Raw genomic sequence first — 13,259 nt, forward strand, 5'->3', positions numbered from 1 at the left:
GTTTCTCAAACAATCCATGTATTTAGCTCTATTCCCAGTGGGGCTGACCTCCAGCTGTATACATGTATTTGCTTATATCACCCTAAGCCCTGTATAAGGTGTACACCTTAAGTGCTTACACATTGCTGACAGTAATTTATTGGGAGGGCTAGTGAATTCATATCCATAAATACATACATTAATTCACCCATATATTTAATCAGGGCTTACAGAAATATGAAAACTTGTCGAATTTCATTTGACCCCTGAGACCTAAATTTCTCAGCCTCGAAGCAGTATCGGTATACTCGAAATGTGTCATGTTTCCATATGCTGCTCCTCCAGAGCTCTGTCTACATAGCAACTCTACACAGGAAATAGCAGAGAAAGGTTGCTGTGTATTAACCTGAGCGCAATTCCAACCCCCCTCCACCAACCCTACTGAGTGTTGCTTGTGAACAAACAGAGGTCCTATTCATGGGGACTAGGCCGCAGACCTAGCTGCAAGATGCTCTACGGTAATTTTATATTCCAAACACTTAGAAACGTCCAATCTCTCCCAAGCTTGATAAAAACTATGGGCTTGTTCCACCAATGCTTTCAAGGCATAGAGAAACCATCCCGAGGAGCTGTTTGCGTCCCGTAGTCGAAGGTGATCACAAGTGATGGAAGTGTTTGTTTGGACAGAAAATAAATTCTGTAGAGGGGAAGGAGAAAGGAGTTCACCTTGTGTGTAAGTTAAGCCCTCCAGGAAATCTCCTCTTGGAATAGGCTGGGGTCGATCTTCTTGCAGTCACTTTGCAGGAGCAGATACCAACATCCAACTTTAGGGCTTTAATAGTCAAGTTAGACACTATGAATCTACTTCTTACCCTGGTGGTTTTCGTTATTCTGGGATCCTCTTGCTGGGCCCAAAAGTCGCAAGAGAAGTTAGGCGCGAGCCTTCACCGAGAGGCTTCAAAGACAAGTAACTCCAATTTTGTGGAAGACACGTCCTCAACTAAGAAGGTCCCTGCGCGCGGCAGTAGCAGGCAAAGCAAAGGAGACGCAGCGATGCTGGGCAACCCCTTAGTTGCAGGTAAGATTCTTGTCTGGTTATATGTAATCTGTCTGTCTGTCATCTCATAGAGGCCACACAGGGCCATTTCATACAGGGAAAGAGAACTTGTGCAGAGTCATCACCTGTCACTCCTGAAGGGGGAGCCATTGGCCCTGATGGATTGACCTATAGAAAGGCACAGGATGCAGCTACATTCCCTAGTTCAATGAATGGCTGCATCTATCTATCTATCTATCTATCTATCTATCTATCTATCTATCTATCTATCTCCTATCTAAATATCTATCTATCTATCTATCTATCTATCTATCTATCTATCTATCTATCTTTCTCCTATCTATCTATCTCCTATCTATCTATCTATCTATCTATCTATTTATCTATCTATCTCCTATCTATCTATCTATCTATCTATCTATCTATTTATTTATCTATCTATCTCCTATCTATCTATCTATCTATCATATACAAGACCAGCCTATGTAGGTGTCAACCTGTGCACTCGAATAGAGTCATCTCCTGTCACTCCTGAATGGGGAGCCATTGGCCCTAATGGACTGACCTATACAGAGGCTCAGGATTCAGCTACTTAACCTAGTTCAATGAATGACTGCATTTAGAATCTATCTATCTCCTATCTATCTATCTATCTATCTGTCTGTCTGTCTGTCTGTCTATTGCTGCGTTCACACAGAACGATTATCGTTTGAATTTTCGCAATAACGATCACATTTAAGCCATAATCGTTCCGTGTAAACACAGCAAACGATCAAGCGATGAGCGAAAAATCATTCATTTTGATCTTTCAACATGTTCTCAAATCGTCGTTCATCGGTCGCTAAAAATTCGCAGATCATTTTGTGTAAACAGTCTTTCAAAGATTCACCCTATGTAAAAGATGAGCTTAAGCGATCTTAAAAACGATCGCATTAACGATTTTTCTTACGATTTTTAGAACGATTTATTCGTCTAAACGCTGATCGTTATAAAACCAAATTGTTGCTTCAAAATCGTTAAATGATCGATTTGGTGAATTATCGCTCCGTGTAAATGTAGCATATCTCGTATCTATCTATCTATCTATCTGTCTGCCTGCCTGCCTGCCTATCTATCTATCTATCTATCTATCTATCTATCTATCTATCTATCTATCTATCTTATCTATCTATCTATCTTCTATCTATCTCCTATCTATCAATCATCTATCATCTATCTCTCTATCTATCTATCTATCTATCTATCTATCTATCTATCTATCTATCTATCTATCTACCTATCTCCTATCTATCTATCTCCTATCTACCTATCTATCTCCTATCTATCTATCTATCTATCTATCTATCTATCTATCTATCTATCTTCTATCTATCTATCTATCTATCTATCTATCTATCAATCATCTATCATCTATCTCTCTATCTATCTATCTATCTATCTATCTATCTATCTATCTATCTATCTTTCTATCTATCATCTATCTATCTATCTATCTATCTATCTCCTATCTATCTATCTATCTATCTATCATCTATCTCTTTATCTTTTGCAGAGAGAATTCAGAATACACCAGCACCTCAAAAATCCAGTGATCTCTTTCAGTTATTATCCTTGAAGCGGTCAGCAGGCTGTCCTGAGATAGTCTGTAGGTTAGAGGAGGATAGCAGGTTAGCTGCAGGACATATGTGTATTCCACACTGCCCCTGCTGCATGTTTGGATCTCTCCCAAAGCTAACGGAAAAAAATCAAATGTTAACACCATATAGAGACATTGGTATTTAAAGGGACACTCCAGAAAAAAAACTCAACTGGTAACGGAAAGTTATACAGATTTGTAAATTAATAAAAAAAAAAAAAAAATCAAGTCTTCAAGTACTTATCAGCTGCTGTATGTCCTGCAGGAAGTGGTGTTTTTTTCCCAGTCTGACACAGTGCTATCTGCTGCCACCTCTGTCCATGGCAGGGACTGTTCAGAGAATGAGCATATTCAAATAGCAAACCTCTCCTGACATGGACAGAGGTGGCAGAGAGCACTGTGTCAGACTGGAAAGAATACACCACTTCCTGCAGGACACACAGCAGCTGATAAGAATTGGAAGATAATTTATAAATCTGTATAACTTTGATTTTTAAAATATATATGTCAAAAGTCAGCCACTAGGGGCAGTAGTTCTAAATATAGTTCTAAATATGTATGAAAGTTGTAGCTTTGTCAACTTTAAAGGGGAACTATCAGCAGGTTAGACGACTCTAACCTGCTGATAGCCCCCTAGTTTGCATTGAGCGCTGAGGATAAGGGTATGTGTCTCCTACCTTCTTGTTGTTGCTGTTCCCGTGCTGTTAGTTGTGAAATCCTCTGTACTGGGGGTGAGGCTACCACCCCTGAGCACCCATCTGACCCACCCTCAGCCGACCACTCTATTGATAATTATTAGGGGGGCGTGGTCGGGGGCGGGCGCTACGGCCCTTACCAGTCCGCCCCTTCTAATTATTATCAATGGACGGGGCTGGGGACAGAATCGGTGCTCAGGGGCTGTGCCCACTGCTCCTAATGGCTTACCGGGCAGAGGATTTCAGAATAAACAGAACAAGAACAGCACCAAGGATGAAGGTAACAAACATACCTTCATCCTTAGTGCCTGAGGCCCACTAGGGAGCTATCAGCAGGTTAGATACATCTAACCTGCTGACAGTTCCCCTTTAATGAATCAAGACTATAATGTTCTCAATAAATTCTCAGTTATAATTCCCTATGGAGATGATCTTAAACAAAGCTGATAGATCTGCAGGAAAAAGGACCAACATAGAAGTGATCAAGGCGAGGTACAGGCCTAATGGTCAGGTCCAGTGTCCTAAAGCATTGAGGTTACATCCCGTTTCAGGACATAAATCTCTCACTCCTTAAAGCATACCTCCCAGTTGCTTTTTAACTGTCCTAATTGTGCCAGAGCAGGAGCTCCTGCATACACAGAGAACAGAACTGGAGATAGACAGCGCCATACATTGTGTAGTGGCTGCACTGGGTTACTGCAGCTCAGCACTCTTTGGCTTAAAGGGGAGCAGAGCTGTAGTAACCCAGCATAACCACTGAGTACAGCTCTTTCTGGCTCTGTGCACTCCGTGGGGGGTGCCAGGTAAGAGTCATTCATGCCGTTACCCAATATGGTCCTATAGCTTCAATTCATCATATGCCTAACTCCTTTGTACTATGTCCCTATCTATACTATACATGTCCTATTGTCTTTGTCATCCCATTTCCCGTAAAAATATCAAACTTGACGTTTTTGGAACGTTCCAATATTTTTATGACTTCCTCCTAGCTTGTACCATGTAGAAGGAAAGTGTTAATAATCCTCAGCCCCAGTAATGGAGAGATCATTATTCCGCTTCCTCTGTATAATATTGGTTTCAGATGCTTGGCATCACTAAGCCGAGGAGTTGGCACAAGCCGTTACCTTTACCCTTGATCCTCCATTCTTCAGATTATACGCGATCCTGTACTAATAGCTGATGAGCAATGAGTAGAACTACTATAGTGCATCATATATACTGTATATAAATCATGCGGCTCATAGCTAGTGAGTGAGTATAAAGCGGGGGGGGGGGGGGGGGAATTGTTACCTTTGCCGCAGCATTGCTGTATATAGGTATAATCTGACGTCTGGGAGCAGTGGGAAAAGGCTGCAGTGTTTCTCAAGGAAAATAATGTCATTACCTCTGGGGTGAAAAGAAAGGATAGGGGGCGGCGTGATGTCTTATGGGAATATGTCAGTGACAAGTATAGTAATCAAGTTATAACTACATAGAAAACTGCAGATAAAAAGCCGTAATAACACAATGGTGTATTTGCATAGGCCAGAAGAAAAGTATAAAGCCAAATTATCTATCTATCTATCTATCTATCTATCTATCTATCTATCTATCTATCTATCTATCTATCTATCTCCTATCTATCTATCTATCTATCTATCTATCTCCTATCTATCTATCCATCTATCCAGGGGCGTAGCTAATGTCTCCTGGGCCCTGGTGCGAGAGGTCAACTTGGGCCCCCCCCCCCTTTCACGACCAAGTGATGCTACTGGTAGGTGTATGTGTGTATGTATGTATGTATGTATATATATATATATATATATATATATATATATATATATACACTCCAAGACAGATATTACCAATAACACCAGCATATAGGAAGTGAAAATATTATCACCATATATATTACCGCTATACTGTTACTGTATACTGAGACCAATATTGGCAATAATACAAGTATACAAGGGGCAAATATTAACGCCACACCACAACCATCACCACCATATTGTTACTGACCAAAACCAGTATACTGAGACCAATAAAACACAGTACCGGATAACAAGTAACAAATATTACCGCCACATACCGACTAACACCGCCACATACCGACTAATACCGCCACATACTGACTAACACCACCTCTGCTACTGAATAAGATCCACTGTACACAGATCACTATCACCTCATACACTCATATAGAGGTGGAAGCAGCTCCACACAGGTTGTATACACCATATAAATTACAGCACAGATATATCAGGTGACTCACAGGGGACGTCTTGTCTGATCGGAGTTCTTTCCTTTTCATCTTCTCCATCCATCCTGGGCCGTTATGAGAACTTCTCCGAGCCACGAATCCACAGAATCTGCCAGACAGACATATTAGGCTCCTCACACTGACACCATCCTCATCTCTATACACACTGCACATCTGTACTGGCCCCTTTACACCCTCATTTAGTGGGTAGCCCTGACACTATGTGACCCCCTTATAGTATATATAGATGGCCCCCACTGCATGTTGCACCCCCCTTCCCTTATAGATGGCCTCTTCTCCCCCCTCCCCTTATAGATGACCCTCTCCCCTTATAGATGACCCCCTCTACCCCCATTATAGATGCCCCCTCTCTCCCCCACATTATAGATGCCCCCCTCCCCTTATAGATGGCCCCCACTCCCCCCCCTTGAAGATGGCCCCCTCTTCTCCCCCCCTTATAGATACCCCCCTCTCCCCCATTATAGATGCCCCCACTCTCCCCCATTATAGATGCCCCCCTGTTCTCTTTCCCCCCTTATAGATGCCCCCCTCTCCCCCCATTATAGATGCCCCCCTTCTCTTCCCCCATTATAGATGCCCCCCCCCCCTTTCCTCTATGCTAAGCAGTATTTAAAAAAAACAAACACACAAACTCACCTGACAACCCGCTCCCCCGGCGATACTCTTCTTCTTCAGGCGCTGTCCCCGGCTGATGCGCGGCTGCCGGGGGTGTCCCGTCCTATCCCCGGCAGCGCGGCGCATCAGTAAGCTCCCTGTACGCCGGGGCTGGGACTTCTGACACAGGAAGCGTCTCTGACGTGCGCTTCCTGTGCCGGAAGTCAGGGCCCCAGGCAGCTCACTGATGCGGCGCGCTGCCGGGATAGGATGGGACACCCCCGGCAGCCGCGCATCAGCCGGAGGCCCGGACGAGCACGCTCTTGTGACCGCAAGCAAATCAATGCTTGCGGTCACAAGAGTAATTTAAGGGGGGAGCAGTGCAGTGGCCTCGCGGGCCCCCCCTCGTAGCGGGCCGGGTCGCAGCGGCGACCGCTGCGACTCTGGTAGCTACGCCACTGTATCTATCTATTTATTATCTATCTATCTATCTATCTATCTATCTATCTATCTATCTATTTATTATCTATCTCCTATCTATGTATCTATCTCCTATCTATCTGTCTATCTATCTATCTATCTATCTATCTATCTATCTATCTATCTATCTATTTATTATCTATCTACAGTATCTGTATCCAACTTCTTCAGCCACTGGTAATCAAATGCTGCATGCATGAGGTCTGCTCATCTTTAGTGCTGATGCCACATCGCTCCCTGCAGTATTAGAGGTCTGGAGGTGTCCAGAGGTCCAGGTCACTAGGTTATACTAGTTGGGAAGTAGCTATATCTAAATGTGTATGAGAGAATTTGGGTAATTCTGCAACCACCTGTAGCAACAACCTTATGGTGTTTGGTGAAATGAGACAGTATTACATGCAGCTGTATCATTCATGTCCTATTGGTCTATCGTCTATCAGGAAAAGGACAATGCTTGGTGAACGGGATGATCATGTACAATGGTGCGGCCTGGTCCCCTCAGCGATGTACCATATGTGTATGTGACCAAGGAAAGAAAGTGTGCGAGCCTCTGGATTGTGACGAGGACATCACATGTCCTGGTGGTAAATTACACACCCCTCCGGGTGAATGCTGCCCTGTCTGTATGAAAACAGGTAAGTACTGATCCTATCCGGGACTCTGGATTTTCCATATAGTGTCAGTTCAAGAATGAAACGTTGTTTCATTGGATTGTTTTACCTTATAAGAAGTCAATCAGTCGGACATAGTTGACTTTAAAGGGAATCTGTCAGCTCATGGGCCCTATATTTCATTTCCATCAGGGGATTTGAACCAGAGAATAAACTGCGGGCAGGTCTGTTACCCCTAGACCACAGCTCCAACACATTTGGGCTAAATGATTTAACTATATCTGAGTGATTCTTTTAGACATAACCTGCCTACAGAGGACTGATCTGCAATCAGAGACACTGGCTGACAGCTGAGTGAGCAGGAGGCTGGGCATGCATTGATTATTCATGAAAAGGAGGGACGGGTAGAAGTGGTGAGGTGTGCGAGAGTGTGACACAAACAGCTTTGACTCTTCAGTACTGTAGGAGACCTGAGATTGTACATAATCCACTGCACGGAAAATTACCAAAAGGCATCATGCTCACTAGGGGACTGCCAGCTACATCACACTGTCATCACCTTAGGTAGGGCCCGGGAGCTGACAGATTCCCTTTAAAGGGAAATTATCAGCAGACTGAACAAATCTAATCTGCTGATAGCTTTCTATTGTGCAAGGGGCGCTGAGGATGATGGCATATTTCTTACCTTTCAGTATGTGTCAAGGCCCTATTACAAAGAACGATTATGGGCCGTTACGGGCGAAAATCGTCTTGTGTAATAGAACACAACGATCAGCCGACATGAACAATGTTGGCTGATCCTTGTAGTCGTTTGTGTTTCAACATGTTGAAAGACAAACAACTCATATAGCAGCGTTCTGCTGTCGTCGCTCCTTGGAATAGGATCTAGTGATCACCCGGGCAGCCCCCCTGCACCTCTCCGTGGCCCCCCCAGCTCTCACCCACTCGCTGCTGACACGAGCAATAGCAGCGGCAGCGAGCGGGGAACGAAGAGCAAACGAGCGCTGATAGCCCCGTGTAATAGGGACTATATTGCAGTCCTCTAACTAGTATTCAGTGGGTCTATTTGAAGAGTGTGATCATATCTGCTAATTCAGTCATTTAGTCTTCTTATTGTTTCCATTACACCTAAGAATCATATTGCTGTAGTTATTGTATCTAAGTATATCAGGTCTATCACTGTAATCGAGATCTTGTATCTTCCAGAAACTACGCAAGTTCCCCTTGAGTCAGCAGCGACGCTCGGCCAAGCAAAAGCAACAGCCCAAAAAAACAAGGAGGTAAAAAAGGACACAAAGCAGCTGAAGGTCAAAGGGGAAACTGCAAGGACATCCACACCAGCCGCGGGACTGAGCACAACAATGTATATTAACACTACCACCGTAAAGCCACCGAAATCAAAGAAAACACCGGCAATACACAGACTGGTGGATGTTACCCAGTGGAAATCTCCAGCTAAAAAGGAAATGAATAATAGAAAACAAGAAACCAACGTCCAGAAGAAAGAAGTGAAGCCAAAAAAAGAGACGAATGGGGAGAAAAATTCAGAAGTCGAAGACCTGAAGACCCCTCAGAAGAAGCAGCCAAAAGAGGGTTAGATATGTAAACCAACCAACAATGGCGGCCAATGGCTAGATTATATTTTGACAGTGGTTTCCAACCTGTAGATCTCCATCTGGTTCAAGACTACCACTCCCAGCATGTCGGCAGTAAAAACATGTTATGAGTCATAGTTTTGCAACAGTTGAAAATAAGAATTGACACAAACACCAATTCCACTCACTTGACTCACTTTAAATGGCTCCACCTACAGCTTTATATTCAGATGGTAATTGGTCTGTGAGTGAATGGGGAGGTCCCTACCCCTGATTGACAGATCTCTGTATATGTAAATAAGGAGAAATTCCCTTTAAAGGGATTGTCCCGAAGTAGAAGAAAGGTGTGTTTTTTTTTTGCCTCCAATAAAAGCGCCACACCACTCTTGGTCATGGGATGGGTCTGGAATTGCAGCTCTGTCTTAAAGGGGTTGGGCACTAGAATTTAAAGGGCCAAGCGATTGATCTCAACTGATCGAATCTTGTGAAGGCTCAGCACATTTGTTATCTTGGTAACATCAGCCTGTCTAAAAGGGCCTTACAGAGGACCTGTAGTCAACCCCAAAATATTAGATTTACTGTCATTCAATTCAGGATATAGTCAGATGGGTGTGGGCTTAATTTTAATAATGGGAGGGAATTTCGGGTGTGATTTTACAGTCAGAGCTATGTAAGATTTGTTCCCCTGACTGTATAACCACTCACACTATAAAGATTTCCCAAAAAAATTCACACCCATCTGATTTTTCCCTGAACTTTCAGACAAATTATAAACCCACATATCTTGTGGTGGGAGTATCAAGAAACTGAACTGTAAAAAGGTGTGTGATTAGGACACCCTACTGAATTGTAGTACTATCTCATTTCTTGGGGTGGCTACAGGTCCACTTTAACTCAAATGGAGATCAACTGTAATACCAGACTCATCCTGGGGGGGCAGTATCTTTTTGGAAGACTTTTCTAATCCACAAAAGGAACCACTTTGAGGCACTGTTCACACTGCTATCAGGGTCTCCTGTGTTGGTGGTCCTGTCAGACTTATTGGTAATAATAGCGCTGGATTCATCTCTCCTGTAAAATGATGAGTACCACATGGGAATCCAATGCAAATGTGAACAGAGCCTAAATTTTACCACCATAAACATATTTACAGTGATACATATGTAATCATAATGCTCTTCTTTTGTATCCTCAGAGAAAGCAAAGAACAAATCCATAAAAAAGGTGACATCACAGATCCCAAGCACAAGGAAACCAAAGACTCCACACACGGAACCTAACAAACATGAGGATGCTAAGTTATTGCCACCGACCCCAACCATGCCCAGTGTGCCATCATTCATCCGTCCGACACTACCTCACGTCCCCTCTCTACCCAGCGGCTGTCTCCTCTCTGAATCCACCATCGCCTGTGCCAACACAAAGATGACCTACCTGCCGCTCATGACTGACCCAGGATTGAAGGTTCTCTACTTGGCAGGTAAGAGAAATGCCACCAGTTTTATTAGAAGTAGAGGAATATGTTTGTTGTAATACTACATTTCCCCAGTGGTGGCAGTACAGGAGAATTATTGGCCTGCAGGTTCCTTGACAACCAACAGCCTATAAGCTATCAAGTCTTAGGAGTGCTGTGTCTTCTTTGTATACTCACCTCTCCGTGCTCCTGCAGTCCTGTTTAGTTCTGGGTGCCACCATAGTCTGTATCAGCACCCAGATGTGAAGAGGACTGCAAGCTGTGGGAACAAGGAAGTGTGAGTATCTATAGAGTTTGGGGTCTATATTTATTTAGGTATCCCGGAATGATAGATATTGTAGTATTTTTTTATAGGTCTGTGGTGTGTTATTGGGGAAGGGGGGTGGTCATATACACTACTTATGATTTCATTCTCCTAGCATGGAATCTTTAAAAAAAAAAAAATCTAATTAACTGGTGCCAGAAATTTATATAGATTTTTAATTTAATTCTATTTAAAAATCTTAAGTCTTTCAATACTTATCAGCTGCTGTATGTCCTGCAGGAAGTAGTGTCTCCAGTCTGACACAGTACTCTCTGCTGCCATCTCTGTCCATGTCAGGAACTGTCCAGAGAGAGGTTTTTTTTTAGGAGTGGTATGCCCACCCCTAAGTATGCTAACACATGACTTTGAGGTATATACAGGTTTAGGTGTATAGCTGAGTAGTCACAGAGTAGTCACAAGTTGAACAAGTTGAACAGTTTACTGTTGAATTCTTCAGTGCAATACAAAACAGACTTTGGCAGCAAGGTGCAAAAAAATATATAAAAAACAACAGTCCTTTCTCCTGATGGACAACACAGAGGGCTTAGACTGGGTGCTTGAGGTATATAGTGTGAACAGGGCAGTTTCGGTGTACGTTAGCTTGGTTTAAGGAGTTAGGTGGAAGAGTAGATTGGCTTGATTTATTAAAGGTTAAGGGGCTACGAAGGGGCGTGTTTTAATTAGTAGCAGTACTCTGTCGGGGCAACTTGGCTTGGTGAACAAATCTTAATAGAAGAACTCATACTCACGGTTTGGAAAGATCAGGGAGTACCAAGTCTGGTAGCACAAGCCCCAGTCTTGCACAACCGGGTGTAGCTAGCCACTCAAGGTTCCCTGAGATGGACGAGCGAAGATCAGTGGAGTACTTCGGCTTAATCTGCAATTTACTCCGCTGCAGATGATCCTATAGCTTACTGGAATGTCCTGAATAGGTAAGGAATGCCACCCCTGACATAGACAAGGTGTACCCTATGTGTTAGTTACCCCACATTTAGGCTTTAGCACTCCATAGTACTTTGCAATACACCTACTAGCTAGAACCTCTCTTTCTCCTCCTCTAGACTAGAAGATCCCACTCAGGAACTAACAGGGTGCTTTATAGTGGAGGGTGGGACTAAGCTGCCTTTGGTGGGGAACTTCTGGTAGGGACAAGGCCTGAGTCTGTAACAGGCTGTAGAGTTGCATGGTACCCAGTCTAAGGGTAGGTTCACACTAAGGAATTCTCGAGGAATTGTAGAGGAAAGTTTTCTGATTGAAACTCCTCGTCTATTCAGCTCTGGCAGAATTTGAGCGGAATTCAAGTAGAATGCAAGCAGAATTTAAGCACCCATTGACTTCTATAGGATTCCTCTTGCAGAATCCGCCCAAAGAATTGACATGTCAATTCTTTTTGGGCAGAAGTTCAGCAGTGTGAACACAATGGGAGATTGCTCTGTACATAATTTTAAACTGAAATTAGAGCGGATTCCTCTTCAATTCCTTAACTAATTTCTCACCTATTCCTCATTGTGAACCTAGGGAGTTGTAAGGCCCCGTCTGCTGCAGCAATGGCAGAAAAAATCTTTTAATACCTCATTAGAACGTCAGCACCAAATGTTCTTTGTGTGTTAGCTAGATGTATACTGACCAGACTGTTGGGTTGTTGATGTGCTAGCGATAAAGATCTGTCAACAGCAGCTTGTCAACAGTATCCAGATTATTATTATTTATTGTTAAAGCACCTTTCATTCCAGAGCAGTGTACATATAATAAAGGGTTAATAGGGCGTAACATAACATATAGAAAACAACATAAATAAAGTACATGACCTAGTACAATGCTAGAGAGGGGCCTGCCTGTGAGGGCTTACATAGGGAGAGAGGGGCCTGCTTGTGAGGGCTTACATAGGGAGAGAGGGGCCTGCTTGTGAGGGCTTACATAGGGAGAGAGGGGCCTGCTTGTGAGGGCTTACATAGGGAGAGAGGGGCCTGCCTGTGAGGGCTTACATAGGGAGAGATGACCCTGCCTGTGAGGGCTTACATAGGGAGAGAGGACCCTGCCTGTGAGGGCTTACATAGGGAGAGAGGGGCCTGCTTGTGAGGGCTTATATAGTGAGAGAGGGGCCTGCTTGTGAGGGCTTACATAGGGAGAGAGGGGCCTGCTTGTGAGGGCTTACATAGGGAGAGAGGGGCCTGCTTGTGAGGGCTTACATAGGGAGAGAGGGGCCTGCTTGTGAGGGCTTACATAGGGAGAGAGGGGCCTGCTTGTGAGGGCTTACATAGGGAGAGAGGGGCCTGCTTGTGAGGGCTTACATAGGGAGAGAGGGGCCTGCTTGTGAGTGCTTACATAGGGAGAGAGGGGCCTGCCTGTGAGGGCTTACATAGGGAGAGAGGACCCTAACCGCAGGGGCTCATATAGGGAGAGATGACCCTGCCAGTGAGGGCTTACATAGGAAGAGAGGACCCTGCCTGTGAGGGCTTACATAGGGAGAGATGACCCTGCCAATGAGGGCTTACATAGGAAGAGATGACCCTGCCTGTGAGGGCTTACATAGGGAGAGAGGACCCTGCCTGTGAGGGCTTACATAGGGAG

At 44.0% G+C, this 13,259-nt stretch overlaps 1 protein-coding gene across 1 annotated transcript in view; it reads left to right on the top strand.

The window, feature by feature from the left end:
* The first annotated feature begins 834 nt into the window (after positions 1–834).
* The window catches only part of LOC138802714 (extracellular matrix protein 2-like), a 49,601-nt gene continuing 37,176 nt past the window's right edge, over positions 835–13,259 (top strand). Inside the window, exons 1-4 of the mRNA XM_069986314.1 lie at positions 835–1,057; positions 7,145–7,339; positions 8,522–8,908; positions 10,106–10,390. Coding sequence (XP_069842415.1) covers positions 835–1,057; positions 7,145–7,339; positions 8,522–8,908; positions 10,106–10,390 — 1,090 coding nt within the window. The remainder of the gene's footprint in view (positions 1,058–7,144; positions 7,340–8,521; positions 8,909–10,105; positions 10,391–13,259) is intronic.

The sequence above is a fragment of the Dendropsophus ebraccatus genome, chromosome 10, assembly GCF_027789765.1.
Source record: "Dendropsophus ebraccatus isolate aDenEbr1 chromosome 10, aDenEbr1.pat, whole genome shotgun sequence".
Classification (NCBI taxonomy): Eukaryota; Metazoa; Chordata; class Amphibia; order Anura; family Hylidae; genus Dendropsophus; species Dendropsophus ebraccatus.